Genomic DNA, 22,788 nt, shown 5'->3' with positions numbered 1-22,788 from the left:
TTTACGCCATCGAGCATCACATTCAATTCGACAATTAGATCGGGCTAAATTTTAACTAGGAGTTTTCAGATATGTTTTTTTTATTGTGGGTTAAAATTTCAAGTTAATCAAAGTTCTACAAGGCATTATGATATAGTTCAAAAGATACAATATAAATTTTGTTTTTTGTTTTTTTTTTAATTGTGGACTTCCTATTTGAAGAGGACTATTTTCCTAATAATGAAAGGATACTCGACCACTAATTTTGGGGCTTTTTTTAGTTCTACAAGGATCTTTAATGGACAACAATATAGTTTTCAAGTGGCAAGGATTCCTTTAATATTCCAAAACCCTTTTCTTACGAGGATTATTGGGCTGATTTTTTCTTTTGCACAGTTTTACGCTAACAAACATAATTTTTTATTCAACTGTTGGATCAGACTAAAATTTTACCAGATATTTTCTAAGGTCTTGTTTTATATCGTGTTTCTAACATTGGAAAGGTCGTGTGATAAGGTCTGGAAGCTACTATGCGGGATTTATATTAGTTTCCTAGTTGATTTAGGATTTGTTTTTTCTATTTTATAAATAACTCTTTTATTATTATTTTTTTCATACTTGTATAGGATGTTTCTCATCTATTATAAATAGGGTTATTTAAAGTGTACTTAGATTTTAAGCTTTCAGCCATGATGTTTATAAACTTGTGTTCTGCATAATGCAACACTTTTCTCTTTGGTTAAACAAGGAACAATCAAACTTATCAAAATATAATTGACTTTGTGGTGTTCTTCTTTATACTTATCGTTCATGAATTGCTATTCGTAAGGTGGGGGTTCTTATTTCAATAGTGTTGGTGCCTTTGGATAAGTTTCCATTGTATTCACATTTATAAAACCTGATTCTTTAGCTTTTTGGGTTTTTTGTTTAATAAAAAAAATATTTTAAAATAAATTAAATCATATTTTTTTTGTATAAATATCTATTTTAATTATTAAAAAAACTCAATAAAATAAAATTTTAAAACTACGGCATGTGGATATATAACCATAGTTATCAGACCTGACTTAGGGGTTGACCAAGTCAAAGAGCCAGGTCCCTGGTTACAAAGGTTGACCGGGGTCAACCCGAATCAACCCGGAAAAAATTTAAAAAAAAATATTTGAAATTTTAATATTTCATATCAAAAAATTAAGAAACAATCCATGTGAATATAGGCTATACATGTTATAAGTAATGAAGTTTAAAAGATTATTTCAAAAGGTTTTTTTATTCCACATTGAAAAAACATAATTTTTTTCTTGTGAATATTGAGTATATATACTAAAGAGTTTTAAATCCCGCATTGAAAAAATAAAACATACTTCTAGTATTTATATAGTGAACTTTGAAAATGGTTAATAACCAACTAAAAAATATAAAAATAAAAGGTCTCTATTTAAGGGGAAAAAAACACATTTAAAAAAAAAAAAAGTCTCATCTGGGTTTTGTCGGGTCGCTCAGGTCGCTGGTTCACCCAGTAGGTCAATTAAATTTTACCGGATTTTTATTCACTCTAGTCTTTTGTCATATCCGCACCAATTCAGTCACCAGATTAACCGGGTTCAGGATCGACTCACTGGATAAATCATGATTTAATAACTATGTATATAACTAGTATCTTGCTATAACTTGTACCTTTCAAAGTGACAGGCTCATCACAAGTCACAATCCAATTTATTTTATTTTATTTATTAATTGAGTGACCGTAAAGGTCGAGTGTTCGAATCTCCGTTGAAGCAAAATAATTCGAGTATAAGAGAAAATTGGTTGAGATATTTGTTTAATCGATTTATTACCAGATACATGTTGTAGCTTGAACGTGAACGCGTGGAGGTTGCTGGTTCGAACGGGAGAGAAGCTAATATTTTGTGCCTTAAAAAAAGGTGGGCCAGACGATCACAAAAGAAAAATAATAAATGCTTTGGCGCGCGGTCCTAACTCTGGCTCATGCGCTTGGGCTGTTACGTAATAAGCGGAGTTTTTGAATTGGTCTTTTGGCTTTCTTTTTTATCTTTTAAGTTTTTTTTTTTTTAATTTCATTCTTTATTAATATGAGGTTTTTATTTCTTTTGGTTTTATGTCTTTTCCTGTTCTTTTTTTTAATTTATCTTTTAATATAAAATTTTATTTTATTTTTTTTAAATATTGAGTTGATGATAAATCAATTTATTATATTTTTTATTATATAATAAAAGTTTTGTAATTTTTTTTCAATTTCATCCTTTAATACGAGATTTTTAACTTTTATGGGTTTTTTTCTATTTTTATCTTATTTTTTTTAATTTTATCCTTTAATATGAAATTTTTATTTAGTTTTATCTTTAGATATTGGATTGATTTTTTTAAATCTGTATCCAATTAACAAGGTTATACGAAATAACTCTTATATAATTTAATTTAAAATTTATGCTAACAAAATAATTATATCAGAATTTTTCAAGTTTGAATTATTATACCGAGTTTTATAATAATATCAAGAAGTTTTTATAATTTAAATATTATTTTTTAAAATTTAATTTTTTTTTATCCAATCCAAATAAGAACGCAGTGAATAAACTAGTAGATCTAGAATTTTTCAAGTTAAAAATTTTCATTTGTTATTCAATTTTAGTTCTTATCACCGTAATGAATCTGTAGGCCACAAACTTCAATCATATCCTTAAAAAAAAAAAAGTGTTTAAGATAAAGTTTTGCTTAACAATACGTTTCACAACAAAATAATTCAAAAGGTGAATCGTGGACTGTTAAAATAAAAAACTATCATAGGTATATAAAATTAATTGAATTAATCAAATTACATACAAGCCCATCTAAATATTTATATTAATAATAAAAAAAATGCAACTAGATGAGTCCAGAATATTAAACAGCCATAACTATGGCAGCATTATGTCATTAATTAGTAGCGATTTCAGTTGCCGGCCTTGTGGCCGGAGAGCACCTAATAAATAGCCGTATTTTTACTTAAAGACGATGAGCCATCCAAATAAATAAATAAATATTTCTCTCTCAAAAAACTGTATCAAATAACTCCAAAATTTCGAAGTAAGCTCTATCTATTTGAAACTAACATTAAAAATGAATAACATGATTTTGACATTTTCCTTACAAAAATTAAAAAAAATACATTTAATTTGAAGTGTCGACATCTTATCATATGCATCATGCATAGCATGATTTTAATTAAATTCGAAATGTTTCCAAAAAAATTAAAAAAAATGATTCTAAGGCTACTTAAATATTTTATAAAATATATCTTACAAAGTGATATGGCGTTTCATTGCATGGAAAAACTTTCAAATTATAAAAAATTAATTTTATCATGATTAGAAAATAATAATTAATTATGGAATTTATTAACTAATAAATCACTAATTACAACCTCCCACATCATTTAATAACAAAGTCTTTGTAAGGAATTAACTATATATAGCATAATGCTGCATGCCTTCATTACGTGTACTTTCCGCCTATCCTACTAAAAATAATAATGCTATCTATGCAAATAAATAAATCCAACAAAAGTTTCAAATGAAAACAAAAAAAAAAATGCAAAAAATCCAAACTAACTAATATAACAATTGTTATTCTTATATTAAATAATTATTTATATTTTATTTTCTAAATTAATTAGAGTGGAATTTGATCAATTGTTCATAAATTACTAAATATGAAGATATTTTAATCTTTGTTCTAATATAGGTATTTTTGTGTTCATTTAATTATAAAGTGATGTTTTAAAATCATTTTATATGTTAATTAAGATTAAATCTCTTATCTAGATGTTTATCAAAAAAATTAAACTTTTTATCACTGTACCAACTACTTAAAATTTTTTCTATCAAATTAATTAACATAATATTAAAAGAGGTAGTGATTTTACTATAAATTACCTTACAAAAAACTATTTATTAAAATATTTTATTTTTTAATTTCACTCTTCAATAGCCCATTCTTCTTCTTTTTTTTTAGTTTTTCTCTCAATATCACCCTTATAATATTAGGTTCTTTTGGGAATTTTGCTTTTATTTTCTTTAAGCTAGGTTATATACGGATTTCATGAATTTAGTTTTTTTTTAATTGATTACAACCTTCAACATTAAATATATTGGAAGCAAGACTTTATATTTTTTAATTTATTTTTTATGAATTTATCATGATCTCATGACACAGATTATAAGTTTAACATATTAACTTGAGTTGACTTGAGTCAACTTGAGTCGATTTTTTTAGGCCACTTTTTTTAATTGATTTTCTTTTTCGATTTCATCCTTAACACTGGGTTGGTTGAAAATTAGGTTTCATATTTTTTTTATTTACATTATATAGGGTTATCCCGATCTTATTACCTAGGTTATAGGTTAGGCATATTAACTCGAGTTGATTTTGTTCATTTTTTTATGTTTTTTTTAATTGAGCTTCATAATTGTTTTTTTATCTTCTTTCTATGAGGTTATCATGATCTCATAATCTAAGTCATGAGTTTGACAGGTCAATCTTGGTTGACTTTGTGCATTTTTTAAGTCTTTTTTTCAATTGAATAATTTTGTTTTTCAATTTCACCCTCCAACAACTCAATCTTCTTCTTCTTTTTTCATTTTCATCCTTAAATATTAGGTTGTTTAAGAATTGAATGTCATAATTTTTTTTTAATTTATTTTATGTGGAGTTATCCATATCTCATGGATTTTCTTTTTCGATTTCAACCTTCAACATTGGAACTGCTGGAAAAGAAGTTTTATAATTATTTATTTGCTTTGTATAAAATTATTCTGATATCATGACCCAAGTTGTAGGTTTAACAAATTAGCTCGAGTTGACTTGAATTGATTTTTTTAGTTTTTTTATTTAATTTATTTTCAATTTCATTCTTAAACTTTGAGTTTATTAAAAAATGGGTTTCATAATTTCTTTTATTTTTTTCTATGGGGTTATCTCAATTTCATAACTCGAGTCGTGAGTTTGGTAAGTTTAAACCTGATTGACTAGAGTAGTTTTTTTTCTTTCTTTTTTAACTTAATATTTTTTTCTATTTCATCCTTCAACTTCGGCTTGATTTTGAATTGACCTTCATAATTTATTTGGATATACTTTCTATACAATTATCATGATTTTATTACCTGAGTCGCAGATTTAACAACTTAATTGGGTCAATTTAATATGTCATCATCTCAATATTTTAAAAAAAAATCATCAAATATGTCACTAAATCAATATTTAAAAAATATATCGTTCAATATACATCTTATTTTAAATTCATGATTAAATTATTTGTTTTATTAGAAAACACGTTAGAAACATTTATATATTTTTTTACCTTAAAAATTAATTTGACATGTAGCGTAACACAACGGAAGTCAATAATATAATATAATACTATACATACAAATATCTTTTATTGCATATAAAAAAAAACTAATTTGAACTATATAAAATAATTTAAAAAAGAAAAATAAAACATACCTTTTAAAATATTAAATTGGTTGAGTTCACACAAAGTTTTCTATCCAATATTTCCATAAAAAATGGATTTCTACCCAATATATCTTTTCCACGAGAAGAAGACCAAGTTAACAAAGAGGTTTTTGGAGTGATAAAAACTAAGTTAAAAAAAATGGTTTTCTACCCAAATATATTATCCATCCTTTTGGAGTGATAAAAAAAGGTTTTTCAATTATAAGAGATTCCTAAAAAGAAAAGAAAGTTCACATTAAACTATAAATAAAGATGGCAATGAGTATTTATAATTTACAAGGTTTGTTTTTTCATATATATTTATATTTTTTTTATTCATTAGATATTTATAAATTATTTATTGAATTTAATATATATATATATATATATGTATTAAAAAATTTAAATATTCTATAAATTTATTTATATAATATAAATATATATTTATTTGGGGTTAGATTCAACCAAGTTTTAGGTTAAGTTTAATAATATACATATCTTATCTACTACTTATAAAATAAAATAATTATATAAAAAATATTTATTTATTTAAATTAGATTAGGTTGATATTATTGAGATAGTGTTTGATATTATGATCGTAATTATTTTTTAAAGTTTTTTTATTTGGAAATGTATCAAAATAATATTTTTATTTTTTAAAATTTATTTTTAATATTAACATATTAAAATAATTTAAAAAATAAAAAAAATTAATTTAAAAAATTAATTTTTAAATTTTTGTCAAAATCACATGCAAAAACCAGCAATAATAGAATTACACTGGACCCCGCCAAAAATAAATTATGATTCTTTGTTACCAAACGTTTACAGGCTGCGGTTTGCTTTAAAAGCAACCGCAGCCGCGTAAACAAACAGCCACTGACTTTACCTTTAGTGTTCTAGTGTAGTGTCGCGGGGGTTACCTATCTATTAACCTAATCTCTGTCCTTGGCCATTTCTCTCCACTTTGCTATAACTGTGTAGGTTTCTCTTAACTCTCCAAAACAATCAATCAACCATCACCATGGAAGGAGATGCTGCTGCTGTCACTGACTTTCAAGACTGGGAGCTCCTAGCCAACTCTGACTCGGACCTGGTTAACTCACCCATCTCAGTGGCTGATTCTTCCAGGAGTTTTGAAGAGATTGTGGCTGATACCGAAGGTATGTTCAGGTTAGATTACTTCTCTCTCGAAAATGATAATAGGTATGTTAAAACTACTCTCGATGCTACTGATGAAGGTTCTGTTGAGTCTGATAATCCAAGCTGTATCGATCCCGGCTCAGAAACTCGGTTCCAGAGGAGGAACTCTGTTGAGTTCTGGCCTGACTCTGGTAGTGATCGATCTGATGATCGCAAATTAGGTGACTTTGACGTGAAAAATGAATTGGGCGTGGTGGAAAATGAAAGGACTGATGTGGGTTTTGAAGAGATTGGGGAGATTGAGGCTAAAGAAGGGAAGTTTGAGTCACTTGAGGGTAAAGTTAGCAACTTTGAAAGGAAAAGTGAACTGGGTTTTGAAGAGAATGTGAAGGTTCACGTGGGTTTTGAAGGATTTGGGGAGACTCAAAGTAAGGATAAGGAACTGGTTAAGTTCTGGTCTGATTCTGGTGGTGATGATTTGTTTTCTGGTGATGTCGGGAAGGATCAAGTTGGGTCCGAGATTTTGGGTGAATCTGAAGGTGAAAATGAGTCCAAAGATGTGAATTTGAGTGTTGTTGCAGTAGGAGAAACGAAGCCTGGTGATGAGGTGGAGAAGAGGAAGGTGGTGTTGTGGAAAGTTCCTTTTGAGATGTTGAGGTATTGTTTTTTCAGGTTTAGTCCTGTTTGGTCAGTCTCTGTGGCTGCAGCTGTGATGGGATTTGTTATATTGGGCCGGAGATTGTACAAGATGAAGCGAAAGACAAAGAGCTTGCAGCTTAAGGTTACTGTGGATGATAAGGTAAGTTATTGCGGTTACTTAATTTGCCCATTTCAATTGCTGATAATATGGTTTATTTGGAAAAGTCAGAGTGCTAATTGTTTTCAATGGTGTGTTTAAATTGAATGTGTACAAGTTATCTGGTTTTTTATTGTTCCTTCTAAATTTCATATTAAGATTTGGCAGCGTCTGTTGTGCAGCAATTATTTAACTTAGTATTTGATAAAGTGATATTATATCCTCTTTTTGTGGTCATATTGGCATATCTTTATCATTTTTGGGTTTTCCCCACCTCTTCTTTCTCTGTAAGTTAAGAATGAGTTCATTAAAATCAGGCACCAAACAGACTGGAAAATGAATTAACAGATAGCTGCCATTGTTTTATTTATCCAAGAAAGTGAAACAGTCTTCACTTTCCTTGCATGCTTCACAGCCCAAAGACTTGGGGATGGTGTGGTAACAGCCTGTGCTCTCCCCTCTTCTCTTCACGAGCTAAAAGAATAGTCGCTGGTGGGAACTAGCCCTTATTTTGAAAAGTCTGAAAAAATGGGTTTCGCCGGAAAATTACTATTTATTTGAGGTTTAGTAAGTCATGACTAAGCGAATTTGTGAATTTTTTTTACCGAATTATTGGCCAGTAAATACTTTGGTGAGTGGGGTGCAATGAGCAGGCAATGTTGGTTAGGGGTAAAGTTTTTATCTGTGATGTAGGGGATGGTTTGGAAATACTGTGTTATAGTGAAAAAATTAAGAAGTGAGCTGCTATAAATGGGCAAAAAAAAGTTCATTAAGAAACGAGCCCATCAAGGAAATGAGGGGGATATTTATAGTGCAACAGAGGTGGTTTTCACCATACAAAAACTATGCTGAGGATCAATGGTATATTCATCTGTAAGTGAGGTGAAAAAGTTTTGATTGTGAGTTCCAGCCAGTTTTTCTTAAATCATTCCAATGAGAAAGGACTAATTTTAGAATCCTGCCACCAAGCTCCATTTATCTTCTTTTTTTCTCTCCTTGTTTTTGAAAATACTGATAATCACAAAAATAATTTCTTGATGATAACGTAATTATTCTAAATGATTTTGGAAATCACATGATTTTTTTTACTTTGTCTGCAAGGGAATAGTTTTAGGTTAGCTTTAGAAGTATGAAATGTTGCTTTTGTCAAATTAAAAGGCATCAAACCAAGGATTTTGGAAATGCATATGGATTGTAGAAGTAAAGTTAGGAATATAATATGGGGGAATAGTTGAGATAGATGGCAAATGATGCCCCAAAAGTTTCTTATTTCTGGGGGACCTAAGTTGTTTGTTTATGATAGAAGATCTTGTAACTTTCAGTCCTGCTCTCATGCCACTTGCAAGTCTAAAAATCTAGAACAATTGTGTGATTCTTAGTGTTCAATACTTGATTTTTTGGGTAATTGATTCTCTGGTTTCTCGCTATCTCATTCACATCAATTTGATTAGCTGCGTGTATAATCTTTTCCTTGGTATTTTTCCCTTCTAAATCCCACCATTTTGCATAATTTGATCGCCTAAGTTTTATTTTCCCTTCCTTTCCCTTTCCTTTTCCTTTTTATTTTCAGTGACAAGTAATGATAGGTAAGGGGTAGCTATTTGAGTTTGTCTCATACATGAGAATCCCTCAATTTCCCTCCCATTTTTTTTTGTGTAACAACATCATAGACTTTAGAGGAGATACAGCAGTTAAATCCCATATTTTGCCACTTATTATGAATCTTCATCACAAGCTTTTAATTGAAGGATTAATTCCTGTTTATGCTCACAATATTTGAGTTATGCACCTGAAGTTGCAAAATTGTTGGTTTGTAAGCGCGGGCTTACTCTATTTTCCTCTTCTGCTATTCTTTGTTTAACAGAAGAGCACAGGTCATCAATCCTATAAATGGGTTTTCATGATCATTTGCACTTGAGAATTGTGGTCTGTTCCTTAAGTTTGTTTAGCTTATTTCATGTGGTGGTTGTATTATATTTCTTGCACATGAATAGATGTTTCTACTGCAAACAGTATTTCATTGAGGTCAATAGATTGTTGTGCATATCCAACTTTGATTCTCATTTCTGATCTATGAATGCAGAAGGTGTCACATTTTATGAGTCGTGCTGCACGTCTAAATGAAACATTTTCAGTTGTGAGAAGGGTCCCTATTGTACGACCCTTATTCCCAGCAGCTGGGGTGAATCCATGGCCTGTGATGAGTTTGAGATAGGAATATTTTTGTTACGTAGGTGTAATGGGGAAGCATCATCTGAGCGTGTTAATCAATGACTAAATGCTTGTCTAGCTTTGCTTTGTATGTAGCTGGACTGGAGTGCTTCGGATTTACATGTGTACGAACTTGAAAGGTTTTAAAATGTGTATAAGCTCCAGACTGTGATTTCTGAACATGGTCCTGTATCATTGTGTTCATATTATATCATGGATAATAAATTCTGGACTTTTTGCTTGGTCATCCTATTCTCGACTTCGCAGCAGGTTGGTGCCTGGCATCTGCAAACAATTTTGCAGGACTGCTCAACCGAGAACTTGCATCAGTTTGTAGCTTGGACATTTCGAATAATCAGTTTACAGTTCAAGGTTCCCAAGGCATGAGGAATTTGCAATTTAGGATAGCTTTGTGCTTTGTGCCTTGTGCATTCTGCATTTGGTTGCAGCTATTGCATCGATATTTCTTTGTTTCGGGTAGAAATGCATCTTCCCTGCACAGACTTGCACCAGCCAACCCATATTGTTTGAGAAATTCCATCTTATCATCGTTAAAATACAGGAGAAGTTTTCCGGTAAGCCAGAGGATCAAATTGACAAAACAACAATCGGAAAAGTACCAATCCCAGAAATACAGGAGAAGTTAACTGCAGAAACAAGGCAGTAGCAAAGCAAAAAAGAAGTTAACTGCAGAAATACAGGAGAAGTTAACTGCATTTGAATTATTATTATTTTTTGGAAGTTTGGTTTCTAGAAGAGCTAAGAGCTCCAATGTTTTATTTCTTTTTGGAAAAATAAAATGTAAATAATTCATTTTTTATCAAAAAGAATTTTTCAAGCACATAACATAGGGTGGTTTTAGGATTTGGAAGAAAAGGATATAAAGGTGCAAAAATGTGTTTAAAGGTATGAAAGACTAGCTAGGAACCATATTAAGTTCCTCCTTCACTTTATCACTCTAATTCCGTAATGTTGCAAAAATTGGAGTAGAGACGTTAAAAATAGAAAAAGTCCCAGCATCAGCTCCATTTTCCAAGGTGCTACCATTTACCTCCTGAGTAGAGGGTGAAATTAAAAATAAAAACATAATTAAAGGATGAAAGTGAAACAAAAGTAAGAGTTGAGTGACCAAATGCCCCATTAACCGGATTGTTGCCACCTACATCCCAATTCAACAGTGCACAGAGCACAGTGCACGATGATTTTCAACACGTGCTTGTTTTTAATAGCAAGCCACCAGGAAGTTAACGATATTACAATCCTTTTTCACCGCCACCGAAAAACCCTAAACCTCTTCAACTACGTCGAATTTCCGGGAAACACCGCCGGTTAGTATGCGACCTAACCTTCTGCTTTGATTAACTTACATGGGTTATAGACCAGTTTTCCTGATATTGGCTGCAGGTTGTCATTTTTAAGGAATTAGTACCGCACCTTGTACTAAAGTTTTATTCTTCTGAAATTTGTTGATGTTTTCTTACCTTGGAATGTGACATGTTTTCTGGGTTTTGCAGACCCAAGACATTGCTTAAGCTTAGTCCCCAATAGTTTGAACTAAAATTTAGTGTAGGTTGTTATTTTAGTGCCGCATGTGTATGTTTGTTTGTAAATTTTTGGATTTTCGGTTTCAATTATTGCTTGATGCATTTTCCCTACAAAGTATTTACTGAAAAGATCATCGCTTTCCGATATTTGTATTGCTGAGCTTCCCGGATCTTTTGAGTTTCTGATGATCTACATTACCCTCTTGGGCGTTGTTCTTCATGTGTGTGAATGAATTTAAACTTATAAACTTGGAATTTTAAGTGAGTTAGATGTGGTTCTTGTTCCTAAAACATGATGAGTGTGTAATTCCAAGACCCTGGCATCATTCTCGAGATGCAATTTACTCTGGATATGGTGATATGTTTTAGTTGTTTGATTGGTTTTAGCTTGTAGTGAATGATGTTGTTGGTAAACAAGGCAACAAGTAGACAAATGCTTATGAATCTTCTCGTATTCCTTTTATTAATTGTGAGCCTTTTAAGTGGTTTAGATTTGATTTGATGATGAAAACTTGTGCAATTTTTTTCAGGTTTCAGAGGAGATTTAGGTACAAGAGATTGTGCGGGTTCAGTATTTGTTTTCTAGTTTAGTAGAATTTATTTATTTTCTCAGTGTGTGAGTGAATGTGTCTCCTCCAAAGAGCCTATATATTTGTTTGGTCATACTGAAAGAAAATAAATAAATATCCACTACATAATTACTGAGCCCTATCGAAGGGTTTCACAAGGTTTTAAGGAGCCATGGGAGGTGTCTCTTCTTCAAGAACAAACCCTAATGATTCTAATAAATCCAGCTTATCGCCGAGCTCATCAATTCCTGGCAATTCTCAGAATCATAATTCATCCACAACCTCATCAAACCTTCCGCTGCCCTCTTCAGATTTTTCAGTTGCCACTGAAACCCCTGAAGCATCAGATCAATCAAAGAAACCCACTGATGCCAATGGAGATGAAGGTCAAGAAGTGGAAGAGGAAGAGGAAGGAGAGTGCGGGTTTTGTGTGTACATGAAGGGAGGTGGGTGCAAAGATGCTTTTATAGCATGGGAGGATTGCGTTAAAGAGGCAGAAGATAGCAATGAGGATATTGTGGAGAAGTGCCATGAGGTTACTCGGTCCTTGACAAAATGTATGGAAGCTCATGCTGATTATTACGAGCCAATTTTACAGGCAGAGAAGGCTGCCAAAGAAGAAGCTGTGAATGAGTTGAAGGAAAAGGCAGCGAAAGAATCAGAATCAAATGTGGCTGAAAAGGAAGCGGTGATTGTTGTGGATTGATGGATTGAGAAGCAATGAAGAGCTCTGGTGACCATAAATAAACAACTGATTAGGTGATTGTTGATTTTTTTCCTTTTTTTGCCAGAAAGGAGAAGTTTGCATAGATGTGCCTCTTTTGGTGCGAATTTTTTTAGAAAAAGAAGGCAATAGAGAATTGGGGAAATTAAGATCTAGTTTTGCTGTGAGCAAATTGAAAATCTTAAGATAGTTAGTGTTCTTTGAAGGGGGAATAACAGTTAGAAGCGGCCAAGATGCTTTAACAATTGTTATTTTGAAGCATGGATGATTTGGTCCCAGAATCCTAGTAACTCAACTTAGTGTCATAGATTTTACTTCCATTAGCATTATATATTTCAACAATACATCTATTTTCTTGCCTTTTTGGTCATTGTATGACCTACGCACTTGGTTTTCTCTGTGCTTTTTAATATTTGGTAATTGTTCATCTCTGTTCATGGGAGACAATTTCTGCCGCCAAAATGGTTGAAGACACCCCAAACCAGTTTGGCAACAGATTTCCTATAATCTTCGAACAGAAGTTTATTTCCTTGATTCGAGGAGGAAACAACACATTCAAGATAGGGGATATACAAGTCGAACAATCAAGACAACGTCCAATTTAGGGGCCAGAGCAAATCCAGCGAAAAGCTAAAAAGATTTCATGTAAAGCCTGTATGAAACATGAGTGTTTTTCTTATTGTCAAAAGTATTATTATTATTATTATTTTAAAAAAACCACCATGAAACATAAATTAAATGCTCTAAAAAATATCACCAAGTATAAATTGTCCAACCTTGAGCATTGAAGCAACCACAATTTAAGCTCTGGACTCGTGTTTGAGCTGTGTTTGAGCTGGGTTTCTTTAGTCAATGAAGCAAACCTTGCTCATTGTTTGTTTTTCTTGATACAACTATAATTTCAAATTTTGGTTGGCTAGAACTGGTGTATATGCGTTGGCATTTTTGTGTTATTACATCTTATTTACTTTCTTTTTTTTGGTTTTATTTTTAGGTTGTTAATGTTTAGTTTTTGGCTTCATTATAATCATCAATGTAATCTTTTTTGTAAATTTTTCTCTTTTTTATAGTTCATTAGTTATGATCTCCTGGTTCTTTCCTCTAGGAAAAGGAAGGTTGATTTTTTTTCTAAACTGTTTTTCTTTACTATAAAATAATATTTGTAGCTGTTTATATCAGACGTTCTCTTTCCACTGCTCTTTTATTTTTATTATTAATATGAATGTTTAAGCTAGTTTGCACATATTTCGACTAATTTTACGAGCCTTGAAGTTAACAATTATATAAGTCTCCAATAGCTTTGAGATTTATAACATTTAAATTAGTAAATTTTAAAAAAATAAATTTAAAATATGATTAATTAAACTATAACCATCGAGATTTCCTTACACTACTCTCGAAACAGAAGTATGATGTATTCCTATTCCCTAGTTTCACAAGAAAAGACACTCATGATAATTTTACCAGCCATCTTTATGATGTTGTGTATAATAGAGTCAAGACCTTCATAGCTAATGAACTTGAAAAAGGAGAACAAATTACACCAGTACTTTTGAGGGCAATTGAAGAATCAAGAATTTTAGTCATAATATTCCCAGAAGGCTATGAATTTTCTTCATGGTGTGTGGATGAATCAGTAAAGATGCTTGAATGCAAGATGGAATATGGTAAATTGTTTTACATGAATTTTATCATATAAGCTCATCTGATGTAAATGACCATACAAGAAGAAAAAACTAGAAAAATCCTGCTAATCTCTTAAACCTAACCTAATCATAAAAACTTGTAACTTATTAAATTATAGACCCGAGTTTAATTAAAAAACTTAACTATTAACCAATTTAACTTTGAAGGATTAATCGTTGAAAAAATATTAATTAAAAAACTTGTAAAAAAAACAAAAAAAAAAGGAATGGGGATAAAATTTAAGAGAAAAACACCTATGGAGCATGATATTTGAAAACAAAATTAAAATAATCCTAAACAAAATAAATAGTAATTAAAAGAATGAGTATCAATTTTACAAGATTAAAAAATCATAGGGAATGAAATTGAAATACATTTGTGATTTTATAGATTATTTATAGATAAAAAATGGTAAGGGTGAAATGAAAAACAATTATAGAGGGCTAACCTAATAGAATAAAAATAAAAATAAAAATAAAAATAAAAATAAAAAAATAAGAAAAAAGGGGAAAAGATCAAGCAAACTTAGATAAACCTTCTAAACCTTGTTTATTTTGTCAAATTTGCAACTTGTAAAATCCTGGACCCGAATTCAATTAAGAAACTTAACTCTTAGCAAATTTAATTTCAAATGATAAAATCATGAAAAAAAATATTAATAAAAGAAACTTGTGAAAGAAAAACAAATAACAACAAAAAGAGCAACAAAAAGAATAGAGATAGAATTTAATAGAAAAAAACTAGAGGATGATGAAATTTGAAAAAAAATAATAAACAAATGTTCCCAAACAAAATAAATTGCAATTAAAAGAATGAGGATTAAATTTGAAAGATTAAAAAAATTGTAGATGGTGAAATTAAAAATATTTGTAATCTTACAAATTATTTATAAAGTAAAATGGTTGGATTGAAATTGAAAAATATTATAGAGAGCTAACCCAATAAAATAAAACTGAAAAATTAATAAAAAAAAGATACAAAATAAGAAAATATCAGTTCTTTAAATTTTATAGATAAAAAAATGATAGATTAAAAAAACATCATAAAGGGTAAAATTAAAAAATATTTATAATTTAATAAACTATTTAAAAATTTAAAAATGTCAAGGATTAAATATAAAAATATTATTCTGGACTAAATAAAATCAAACTGAAAAATTAACGCAACAGAATTATGATATAGCTGCCCATTTGCTGCACCTGACTCATTTTGTCATTAAAACTCAGCTCTTTTGTAACATACCAAGGATCTCAACATTGCTGTTATTGGTAAGTTTATTGGGCAATATGAGAGCACATAACTACACAAGACGCTAACCAAAAAAAGAAAGAAATAGAAGGGCACAAGACAGCTCCTAGTTAAGCATTATTCTTTTATCAGCTAAACATTCCTAGTCTTGAGTGCGAACCACTTTCTTATTAATCCAACTCGCATGGACCACGATTTGTTATTTTACTCCCCCTTCACTTTGCAAGGAGGTAGTGGAGCACCACACAGACAGTCATTGCCGACAAATGCACTAGCGGGGAATTTTGTTGATGGAAGCTGTCCACAGAGATGATTGTAGCTCAAATTCAAACTTTCCAGCCCAGAAACTGACTTGGGCACCTTACCATAAACCAGATTTCTTGACAACTCCAGGTTCTTCAATGTCCCAACAATCTTTAAACTCCCCAGATCAAATTTCAACTTATTCCCTGAAGCCCCAAAACCAACCAAATAATCTGTCTTGTTCATCAACCAAACTGGACTACCTGATATTTCATTGTAGGAAAGATCAATGTAGTCATAGAAATACGTCTCCTTTGGCTTCCAATCATTCAAGTTCATCTTGATCCCGCATTTGGCAAGCTTGAGAGAGTAGATGATGGGAGACGAAGTGACCCAGTTCGGAATTTTCTCAAGGTGGAACTTATTGTAAGACAAATCAAGTGACTCGATGCCTTTAACATTCATTACAGGAAATGGGTCTACAAGAGAGTTATGAGAGAGATCAAGATTGAATATTTTTGTCAAGTTTCCAAAACTTTTTGGGACAGTTTCTGTGAAGTTGTTCCAAGAAAGATCAAGGGTGTCTAGTGCCTTGAACTTTCCAAGAAAACTTGGGATTGTTCCTGTCAATGCATTGTGGCCTAGTTCAAGGTAAGCAAGTTTTGGAGCCAGCGAGGCTATTGAATTTGGTATTTTACCAGAAAATTTGTTGTGTGAAAGTCGAAGAATCCTAAGGTTTGTGAGTGATGAGAGAAAATCAGGTATGGTACCCGTGAGTTTGTTATTTTGCAGACTCAAGAAAGACAGGTCTGTTAGCTTGCTGATTCCAAGAGGAATTGGGCCAGTGAGTAGATTGTTACCAAGTTTAAGCTGACTCAGCTGAGTCAACTCGGCGATTGAGCTCGGTATTAACCCAGTGAACTGGTTGCCTGATAAACTGAGAGCGTAAAGTTGGGTCATCTTGCCTATATCAGAAGGTAACGGACCCGAGAGCTTGTTGTTTTCTATGTAAATGTATTTGAGCTTCGGTAACCGGAATAAAACATCCGGGAACGGACCCGTAATGTTAAGATCAAAAAAATAAATACCATCAAGGTTTTGAACTTTGACGAGAGAGGGTGAGATTGAACCCGTTAAATATCCATTCGGTTTGTCCGGGTTGCCGGAAAGCCATACGGTGTTGACCCGGATCTTGTCGAGGCATGTAATGCCTCCCCAAGAGCAGCAATCGGTGCCCGGTTTCCACGAGCTGAGCATGCCTGATGGATCGTGGGTTATACCCGACTTGAATGCCAAAAGACCCGCATGATCATCGACGTGGCAGGCAGCTGATGCGTGCTTGAAAGAACGGAGAATAAGCGGCAGCATTGAGAAGAGGAGAAGAGAGAGGAGCTTCATGTTGATTTTTAGAAAGCAGAAAGGCAAGAAAGAAGACACGTGTAGTTGGGAGTGAGAGTTGGGAGTGGTAAGAAGGGGATTTATATAGGATTCAGTTTCAACTCTTATGGTTCCACTCATCACCCATGTGCCTTTTATTTTATTTAAAGTGTATTTCGCAGTGTAGTTGCGGGTATTTTTTAAATAATTTTTCATGTTAAAATACAAGTCATTGATGTTTTTTCACCACGTTCCCAAACGTTCCCTTTGTTTAATGTGAGTGAGGGGCTAACTTGTGTACACCTCAATTAATTCCACGGACTCTGAAGTTAACAATTATATAAGTCTCCAGTAGCCATCATATGAGTAACTACATGGCTCGAACCTGAGACGACAAAGAAAGCAAACATTTTGGTCTCAAACTTTTATTACTGGGCCACCACCTAGATAGTTCATGTGTTTTTATTTTAGTTGATTTGGTATTGTGTTTCAAATAGATTAGATTAAAATTTGATTTGTTTTTTATATTTTTAGATTATTTTATATATTAATAATAAAAATTATTTAAAAAAATTATTTAAAAATATTTTTAAATAAAAAATATTTTAAAAACAAATATCACCGCAACCTCAAAATTATCAGTCAACAATAAATATTAGTCAACAATAACTGCTGCTAGCATTGGCATAGATAAATGCACATTGTTCCCCCTTTTTTTTTTTTTTTTAATGTTGTTATGGTGGCTGCTTGAGCTTTGTTTTATTTTCATATATTGCGAAGATTGACAAATACGTTATCAATTCCGTTTCTTTCTGTTTATCATTTATCTTTCTTTTTTTTTCTTTTTTTTTTCTATTTTGAACATGCATAAATTAAGAATTGGTTAAGGACATGCAGTGATACAAGTGTAGGGTTATTAGGATGGTTATCGTTCGATTTTATTGTAAGTAATATTCAATGAAATAATGATTTATTTGTTTTTTCTTTAATTTTTTTAATCAATATTTATATTCATCATTTAATATTAGTTTTTTTTCTATTTAGTTATCACTTTTTTTATGACACGTATCCTAAGTTTGATGAGTTAATTTTGTTTCATGGGTTAATCCGATTGACTTAGTTTTTTTTCTTAATTATTTTTTTCTCATTTCATCCTTTAATATTGATTTAATTGAAAATTAAGCTTCATGATTTGTTTTATTCACTTTTTATTAAGTTATCCTGATCTCATGACCTGAGAATAATATTTAACGGATTAACCCGAGTTGACTACGGTTGTTTTTTGTATATTTTTTAATTGATTTTTTTAATTTTATCATTTAACATTAGGTCGGTTGATAATTGAGCTTTATAATCTGTTTTGATTTACTTTTTATGAGAATATATTGGTCTCACAATCAATGTCACGAGTTTTGATATTTTAATCCTAGTTAAATCAAGTTATTGTTTTTTATTTTCTTTCTAAGAGTTTATATTGGTTTCATGACCCAGGTTACGAGCCCGTCATCATTTTTTTTTTCAATTTTATTAATTAATATTGTGTTTGATTGGAAATTATGTTTCAAGATTTGTTTCAAGTTGTTTTTCATTAGGTTATCCTAGTCTCATTACTCAAAAATAATGTTTAACGGTTAGCTCGAGTTGACTTAATTTATTTTTTTTGTTTAATTAAGATTTTTACAAATTACATGGTTCAACATTAGGTCCGACAAGTTTGATTGAGAATCAAGTTTTATAATTTGTTTTGACTTTGTTTCTATGAGTTATCACAGTCTTAGAACTAAAGTAGTGGATTTGATACTTCATAATTTATTTTGATTTGTTTTTTATAGAGTTATCATAGTCTCATATACATGGATCATGAATTTGACACATTAACCAAGCTCATATACATGAATCATGAATTTGACACATTAACCCAAGTTGATCCAGAACAATCCAATATATTATTATTTTAATATTAAAAAAATATATCATCTTAAAATTTTGTTTAGTCAAATATTATTTTTACTGAATGTATGAGTAGTTTTTAAACCCATAAAGTCAACCATATTACATCAAATAAACCCTTACACAATTTAATTTTTTATTAAAAATATATAAAAAAATTTTTATTTTAAAAAATTTAACTCAATACACAGTATGTATTATTCATCTAGTAAGTAATTAAGTAAATGAGATATTTTGCAGTGATACAGGACAAAAGAAGGGTCCGCGCCCCCTAATAAAGGAAAGAAGTGCATTCAATATATCTTATCTAAACACGGATTTCGCTGACCAAGGTCAAGGACTAAACTAGCAGCCTCATCCATTTCCTTTACCGGTCAAACCCGTCGGCAAAATCCACCGATCGAAATCAAATAGAGAGCACACAGAATCAATCCAACGGTTGTTATTTAATATCCTTTTCAAATTTGCAGGTTGTCATTTCTGTCATGCACTAGGAGGAGATTGAGAATATCCGTGTCTTATAATTTTTTAATATAATTTTTATTTTTCATAAAATATATTATAATCATAAAACAAATATCTAAAAAATATTAATTTAATATTTTTTAGAAGCAAAATTATTTTAAAATGCTAGAGTTACGGAAACAAAAACTACCTTAATCATTTTTATCCTTTATCATAAATAGCATCAAGTAATTAACAGGGTTATATCCTTAATGTAATTACTTATGTAATTAGTAAACCAATCATTTGAATTAGGTATTCCATACCAATGACTGAAAGACATTTGTAGTTTTTTTCTTGTGTTTATATGACATGACGAAGTAGCATTAATTTAGTTTTATAACAAATAAATTAATGACTAATCTTGAGAGATGAAGCAGGCTCTGGATTTATTTTTTAAAAATTACCAGTTCGAGTCCTACAAACCTAAAGATCATTGGAAGTTTACATGGTTGTTAACTTCAAGACCCGTGGGATTAGTCGGGGTACGCGCAAGCTAATCCGGACACTCATATTAATTAAAAAAATAAAAGAAAAAAGAATTGCTCATCATAATATATCTGTTGTTAATTACTTTAGTTTGAACTAAATGAAATATTTTGGTGTTAGTTTTTTTTTATTAATATATATTTTGAAAAATGTAAACCAAGAGATGAAGGTGAATAGTGATCTCACCCACATAATCGTATTAGAATGTGACGGTTTTTCATGACACGCAATATCTAAAGAGAAGGTGAAGTAAATGTGTGTGATGTTTTTCTTTGTGAGACATCATTGTTTGAAGAGTTTGTGGAGCGATCATGGACAACTTGATATGGTTGTTTATGACATGAAGGTGTTATCATAAAGTTATTAAAAGTTATAAAATAAAATTTAAATTAAATTAAATTAATTTTTTTTAGTATTTTTAAATCATTTTAATATATTAATATCAAAATAATTTTTAAAAAATAAAAAAATTATATTTTAATTTAAAAAAAAACAATTAATCACACAAATAAATATAATATAGGATAAATAGAGTTGTTCTTCACTCATAATTTAGCGACGAGGCTAAAAGTTTCTTAAAATTAGTCCATTAAAATAATTATATTAATGATGAAAATGAGTGGGAGAACTAATTTTCATGAAAATTAGTGTAGATGATGACCCACCAAATCATAAGTCCAATCATTATCGTTATGCTATTAAAAAAATTTCTCTCGAGATATTGGTGTGGAAATATCTTCGATTGTGAGGTGTTTGCACATTTAATTATTCCATTGTAAATTAAAAATATTGTGTAAATGATAATTGAAGATCGAATATTAACGATGGAATTGTTAAATAAGTGCGTATGTACATTTAATGAGAAAGATAGCAGAATCGCGTGTATTTTTATCAATTTTAACAAAAGGTAAATAAGAAGAAATAAAATGAGATTAAAAAATGATAAGATGTTTTTTTTATAGAAAAAGTTAAAATAAGACTGATATTATTATTTATTTTTGGATCCTCACATAAAAAAATAAAAAATAAAAAAATTATCGGAAAAAAACCGAAAAATATATAGCAGTGAGAAAAAAACACGAAGGCGCCAAAAAGCTAGTTAAAAATTGGTTGAAGAAGTTTAAAAATATAAAAATTAAAATCTAACAATATATTTTTAATTGATGAAGGCCCTATTGACAAAAAAAAAATCAACTTTAGGAAGAAAAGTTCAAAATCAAATGTTTAAGGTCTAAATTAGATTTTGTTGAAAAATTAATTGAATTTATGAAGGGTTTGATTGCAAGAAAAATTGATTTTTAAATTGATTTAGGTTTTAATTGAAAAAAATTAAACATGAGAGTCAATTTGATCAAAAATTAAAAGAATTAATAAGTTCGGGGACTTAATTAAACTTTGATTTCATTAATTATTGCAATCAGAATCAAGAACTTAATTGAAGAAATACCAAAGTTTGGGGTACATTTAATGAGAAAGATAACAGAATCGCGTGTATTTTTATCAATTTTAACAGATGGTAAATAAGGAGAAATAAAATGAGATTAAAAAATGATAAGATGTTTGTCTTCATAGAAAAAGTTCAAATAATACTGCTATTATTATTTATTTTTGGATCCTCAAAAAAATAAAAAAATTATCAAAAGAAAATAAAAAAAATATTGCAGTGAGAAAAAAACACGAGAGCGCCCAAAAACTAGTCAAAGATTGGTTGAAGAAGTTTAAAAATATAAAAATTAAAATTTAACAATATATTTGTAATTGATGAAGGCCCTATTAACAAAAAAAAATCAACTTGAGGAAGAAAAGTTTAAAATCAGATATTTAAAGTCTAAATTAGATTTTGTTGAAAAATTAATTGAGTTTATGAAGGGTTTGATTGCAAGAAAAATTAATTTTTAAATCGATTTAGGTTTTAATTGGAAAAAATTAAATATGAGAGTCAATTTGGTCAAAAATTGAAAGAATTAATAAGTTCGGGGACTTAATTAAACTTTGATTTTATTAATTAATGCAATCAAGAGCCTAATTGAAGAAATACCAAAGTTTGGAGTTGATTTGGGTTAAAATTGCAAGAAATTAAAGTTCAAGGACAATGACTAAAATGAATAAGTTGTGATACTATAAGGGGTTAATTGATTTTTCTAAGGGTAATTTTAAAAGAATTAAAAGTTGAAAAGTCAATTAAGAACTGAATTGATTAAATTGGAAACCATTGACTGTTTTGTAAATTGCACTGAAATTCAAGGGTTCAATTACAATTTGATTCAGGGATAAAATTAAAAAAAGGAAAATTTTCCTTAAACAGGGGCCCACTTGTTCAATGTCAGAAGTTTAGGGAGCAAATTGAAAATAGCCATTTCCAGGGATACAAATGACGTTGTTTCAAAAACTATGCATCGCCTTCTTCCTAAGGAATCGTTTCAGCAGTAAAGGCACCAAAACCGTTTCAGTCATGGACCACATTTCCTAGTTGATATCCCTCACCCCCATGATGCATGAACTCTTGGTATTCTTTGGCTTTATAAAAGCCAGAGAAAGGCCATGAAAGAGGTGGAGGAGAGAATAAAAAGGAAAAGAGGAGAGGACAAAAAGAAGACGAAAAAAAACAGAAGGAAAATAGAAAAAAAAAGGAAAATAAAGAGAACCAAAAAGTAGAAAACATGTGAAAAAACCAAGGGAAGGAGGACGAAGAGAAAAAAACCAGAGACATAGAAAAAAAAACAGAGACAGAAATAGATAAGGAGAGAAGTTAGCTTTGGCCAGTCAGCACACCTTCGCCATTGTCTTTGTCATCAAGCTCCATCACCAGGCAAACAATGAGAAAGACA

At 30.4% G+C, this 22,788-nt stretch overlaps 3 protein-coding genes across 5 annotated transcripts; 2 read left to right on the top strand and 1 right to left on the bottom strand.

Annotated features, from left to right (window-relative positions):
• Nucleotides 1–6,343: 6,343 nt before the first annotated feature.
• Nucleotides 6,344–9,873, top strand: LOC133669831 (uncharacterized). Of its 2 annotated transcripts, XM_062090156.1 has the most exons (3): nt 6,344–6,639; nt 6,718–7,418; nt 9,499–9,873. In XM_062090156.1, the coding sequence occupies exons 1-3, from the start codon at nt 6,501–6,503 to the stop codon at nt 9,628–9,630; spliced, it is 972 nt and encodes a 323-aa protein (XP_061946140.1). In that variant the 5' UTR covers nt 6,344–6,500; the 3' UTR covers nt 9,631–9,873. The 2 variants fall into 2 exon arrangements, with proteins under 2 accessions (XP_061946140.1, XP_061946139.1); XM_062090155.1 differs by having other exon boundaries at nt 6,344–7,418.
• A 936-nt stretch (nt 9,874–10,809) lies between these two features.
• LOC133669560 (uncharacterized) lies at nt 10,810–12,849 on the top strand. 2 transcript variants are annotated; one of them, XM_062089752.1, is made up of 2 exons: nt 10,810–10,954; nt 11,701–12,849. In XM_062089752.1, the coding sequence occupies exon 2, from the start codon at nt 11,912–11,914 to the stop codon at nt 12,443–12,445; it is 534 nt and encodes a 177-aa protein (XP_061945736.1). In that variant the 5' UTR covers nt 10,810–10,954; nt 11,701–11,911; the 3' UTR covers nt 12,446–12,849. The 2 variants fall into 2 exon arrangements, with proteins under 2 accessions (XP_061945736.1, XP_061945737.1); XM_062089753.1 differs by having other exon boundaries at nt 10,822–11,030.
• Nucleotides 12,850–15,338: 2,489 nt separating this feature from the next.
• LOC133670172 (DNA damage-repair/toleration protein DRT100-like) lies at nt 15,339–17,101 on the bottom strand. Its single transcript, XM_062090678.1, has one exon. The coding sequence runs from the start codon at nt 17,036–17,038 to the stop codon at nt 15,602–15,604; it is 1,437 nt and encodes a 478-aa protein (XP_061946662.1). The 5' UTR covers nt 17,039–17,101; the 3' UTR covers nt 15,339–15,601.
• Nucleotides 17,102–22,788: the final 5,687 nt, after the last annotated feature.

Source organism: Populus nigra, chromosome 12 (genome assembly GCF_951802175.1).
Source record: "Populus nigra chromosome 12, ddPopNigr1.1, whole genome shotgun sequence".
Lineage (NCBI taxonomy): Eukaryota > Viridiplantae > Streptophyta > Magnoliopsida > Malpighiales > Salicaceae > Populus > Populus nigra.
This window is presented reverse-complemented; position numbering and strand designations above follow the sequence as displayed.